The sequence below is a fragment of the Pygoscelis adeliae genome, unplaced genomic scaffold, assembly GCF_000699105.1.
Source record: "Pygoscelis adeliae isolate BGI_AS28 unplaced genomic scaffold, ASM69910v1 Scaffold220, whole genome shotgun sequence".
NCBI lineage: Eukaryota > Metazoa > Chordata > Aves > Sphenisciformes > Spheniscidae > Pygoscelis > Pygoscelis adeliae.
In genome coordinates, this window is record NW_008824049.1 from 3,038,603 (window position 1) to 3,042,408 (window position 3,806).

The following is a 3,806-nucleotide window of genomic DNA, read 5'->3' on the forward strand; positions in this document are numbered from 1 at the left end:
TCCATTTGAGCAAACATGTTACCATTTCCGATTCCCTTCTGCTTTTCTGAGGCCAACAAGTGTTTCAAAAATATGAACTTTAGTTACAAGCAAGCCACAAAGAAACACTTATGCCCACCTGCCCTTTTCCTTATGTAAAAGACGTTGCTTGAGAAACACTTCAAGAATAATAACCTCACTAAAAAAAAAAAAAATATTGCATGTATCTGTTTTGGTACTTTCTTGAGATAAAATGTGTCTTAATATTTTTTCCAGACATTCGGGACAGTGGGGGACCTAAGCCTGTGATGGTGTATATTCACGGAGGGTCCTACATGGAAGGCACTGGAAATTTATATGATGGCAGTGTTCTAGCAAGTTATGGGAATGTGATAGTCATCACAGTCAACTATCGCCTTGGGGTACTTGGTAAGAAGCTTTCAGCTTTCCATTAATCCCTGCTATCTCCAATGCAATTCATGTTATACATGAGAATGTATTTTTTTTAAATACAGAACAGAACAAGCAACAGAACAACAACAAGTTTTTTGTTTTCTTTGTCAAATAAAAGGTTTGTATTCTTGGGATGAGATATTATGGCATTATAAGTACTACCTGGAAGAACCTGCTGTCATGCTTTTAGTGGTATGAAACAGGTGTTCCCATTGCTGAGCTATTCAGACAGAAGAGTTCTTTTTTTTTCCTGTGAATAACAGTGATGTTTTGCGTCATAGACAGGTAAATTAGATTTTTTAAAAAATGTTAAGTCATAGACAATAGGGTTTTCTGTTGGAAGAAAGAGACTAAGTTTCGATTACAGTGATTTTTTCGTACTTTGAAAAAGCTAAGGAGGCTATGAAAACATTACTTAATAAGAGCTGTACTTTTTACCTACTTGTTTTGCGCTTCACTGTGGTTTTGAAAAGTGTTGTTATAATTCAAATACCTCCAGTATTTCTTTTCTAGGCCAAATTAGAGAGCGAAGAGAGTTACTTTTGATTGTTTCAAATACAGTGAATAGGATATGCTGAAGCTGTTGGTAGACTTGTGCGGTATCCCTCCGGTAGCTTGTATTTCTAAAAAATTATACTTTGCTATTTGTTCAGTGTAGTCACATTCATGATACAAGTTCACCTGCTCTTGAGACAATATGATTGTTGTTTTTTTTCTTCTGCATATTCTACTGAAATGTTGCATGCTAAGCCTCCTGAAAGCAGGAGTTCAATTCTGGGATATTATGGAGGTCAGTACAGTAACTTTAGAATACTTACATAGGTATAAGGGTATTCCCTATAACATCTGAAGTGATGTTACAGGGAATACCCTGTGATGTTATCACCTGGTGTGATAAGCCAGGTGTCATTCATAGCAGTGAGTTGGTTCTGAAGACCAGTCAACTTTATTTTCAATTTGTGGGCATTAGCAACGTCTGTTACTCTGGTTTTCTTTTATGTGGTCATTTTATTTCATCATTGCTCTGTTTCTTTTGCTTTGAATTCAGTTAGCACGATCCCCAGATTCATTGGTTCTGGTTTGCTCATCTGGATAATTTTCTTCCAGTTTCATTTTCATTAAAAATTTAACATCTGAATACACTTTAAGTTTGGGGGAGGGAATGGATTTTGACTTTAGGTTTTGAAACTTAGTCTACTACAGTTGTGTTTTACAAGGGACTGAATAATTTCCAGAAAGATCATAACTATTTTTTGCTGGATTTATCTCCTTAGTATCCAGTTGGAGGTTTCATTTGTGATGTACTTCTTTAAGCAAGGAAATTCTGATATTTTGTATGTTTTTCTCCCTCATCCTGTCTTCCAATTTATATAGTGACTTCAAGTCCTTGGGCACATACTAGTGCAGCAGTTAATAATCTGTAATCTGTGCCTCTAATCAACATTTTATTTTTACACCAGTGCTCTCGTCTTTGACGTTTCAAACAACATTTTTCTATATTATATGCCTGTAGGGTATTCTGTCCAGTAATACAGCATCCATTATCTGAAAGCACTGTTTATTTTTGTAAATTATTTAGTCTGATTCCTAAATCACTTGTAGTTGCAGTGTTTGAAAGGGCTAGTTGCTTGAAAGATGAAAATTAATTCACCTTCGTTGATGGTAATGGCTTTTCCACTTGTAATTTAACACTGATCCTTGAGGTAACCCACTGCTAACATCTTACTGAGCTTAGGAGGATTTCATTTGTGTTCGTGCTTTTGTGGTTCTTTGGACTTTGTGGTCTTTACAGAGCCTCAAGGGGCAGAGAGCTAATTTTCTTTTAAGTGGGACCTATTACAGTAAAAACTCTAAAACTCACAGTAAAATCCAGTGATTGGTATGAATACTTGAAATTACTTTCAGACTAACTAAAATAACCCTGTTTCAGGCTTGCAGGGTTTTCTTAGTAAAATAAATGCACCTGTTAACTATATGTAGCAGTCGTTCATGTATTTTGTATCTGGTACAATGCCAAGTATGGAGCAAGTGCATTTAAAAACCAAACAAAACCCCAGTGAGTTCCCTGGCCTAATTTTGTCTTTGAAACAAGTCTGAGAATGGAAGTCTGTTAGAATCTTTCCTTAGATAAAGATAAGATGGAAAAGAGAACTCTTTGCCCTGGAAAATCAGGGACTACTGAATAAGAAGTCATTGGAAACAGACTATTTATAACTTCTTTAGATTCTCTTTAAATGCAAGTCTCGTGCAAGCAATCTTGTCTAGTGAGTCTTAATTCCATTGTGATTGACTAGAAGGTATTGTCTTGTTTTGGTTTGATATTTTTCTCTTTCTAAGTAGAATAACATACCATTTTTTCAGTGCTTTCAAATTAGATCTGTTTTTTTTCAGTGTTAACCTAATTTGTCAAACTGATCGATCCTTATTTTGGTAATTATTTATTTTGTAGTGTTCCCATCACATTGGGGTTTTTTCCTTTTTTACTGCCTTGCGCCCCTCTTTATTTTGACATCATGGTAATACTACTGAAAATATTAAACAGAGGATATCTTTCAAATATTTTTCAAAGTGATATATGAAATTTAGGCATAACCCTTTCAAAAATCGCTTCATGTCAGATTAAAAAAGCTTTAGTCAACTTCATAAAGATATTGTGATAAGTGTGCTTAAGCATTTTTGCATATGTTTTGCATTTTTGCATTTCATGTTCCTGTTCCGCAACATGGAGAGTTGTCTTTCCTCCTCAAAATAAGCCTCTTCACTTTAGTAAAAGTAAGTGTCACACACTCTTGCCATAGTGACTATTCAGTGAAAGTAACAGTGGAATAAGGAGGTTTATGTTAGTTAGATATCAAAGGAGTTAAAAAATGTAGCAGGATTCTTTTCCCGACATTGCTTAGACTGTGGGGTTTTCTTTTATAGTTCACAATTTAATATCCAGTAAAACTGGGAAAATGTTTGATCATTAGCGTCAGTGACAAGCACATCCATTATCTTTTTATGAAACCTTAAAGGTACTGTCAGGAGATGGCATTTTATTCCAGCTTTGCTGTGCCACCAAAGGGTCTCTGATGAGCCTTTTTTCTATTATCCATTTCCTAACATGTTTGAGTAAAAATGATAGATGAACAGAAGATTATATATTATTGCCTAATTAAAAGTACATTACATTGAAAGTAAAGATGGGAAATTAATAGCAAAACACATCAAAATGTGCTGTCAAAAATCATTCATTCAAGTTTTCTGAATTGGAAGAACATGCAGAGAATGTTAATTCATAAATACTTTTAGGGACCCTTGGCAGCTTCATAACAAGTCTCCTTTAGATATATGAATGTTAAGTTGCTTATAAATGAAATTTTAACATTTTGGGA

The 3,806-nt window shown here is 34.7% G+C and overlaps 1 protein-coding gene across 6 annotated transcripts in view; it reads left to right on the forward strand.

Annotated features, from left to right (window-relative positions):
* Positions 1-3,806, forward strand: part of NLGN1 (neuroligin 1) — a 325,605-nt gene that overhangs the window by 113,696 nt on the left and 208,103 nt on the right. For all 6 annotated transcript variants that reach the window (XM_009333585.1, XM_009333582.1, XM_009333584.1 and 3 more), the window contains one exon: positions 256-408. In XM_009333585.1, the coding sequence (XP_009331860.1) occupies positions 256-408 (153 nt within the window). The remainder of the gene's footprint in view (positions 1-255; positions 409-3,806) is intronic.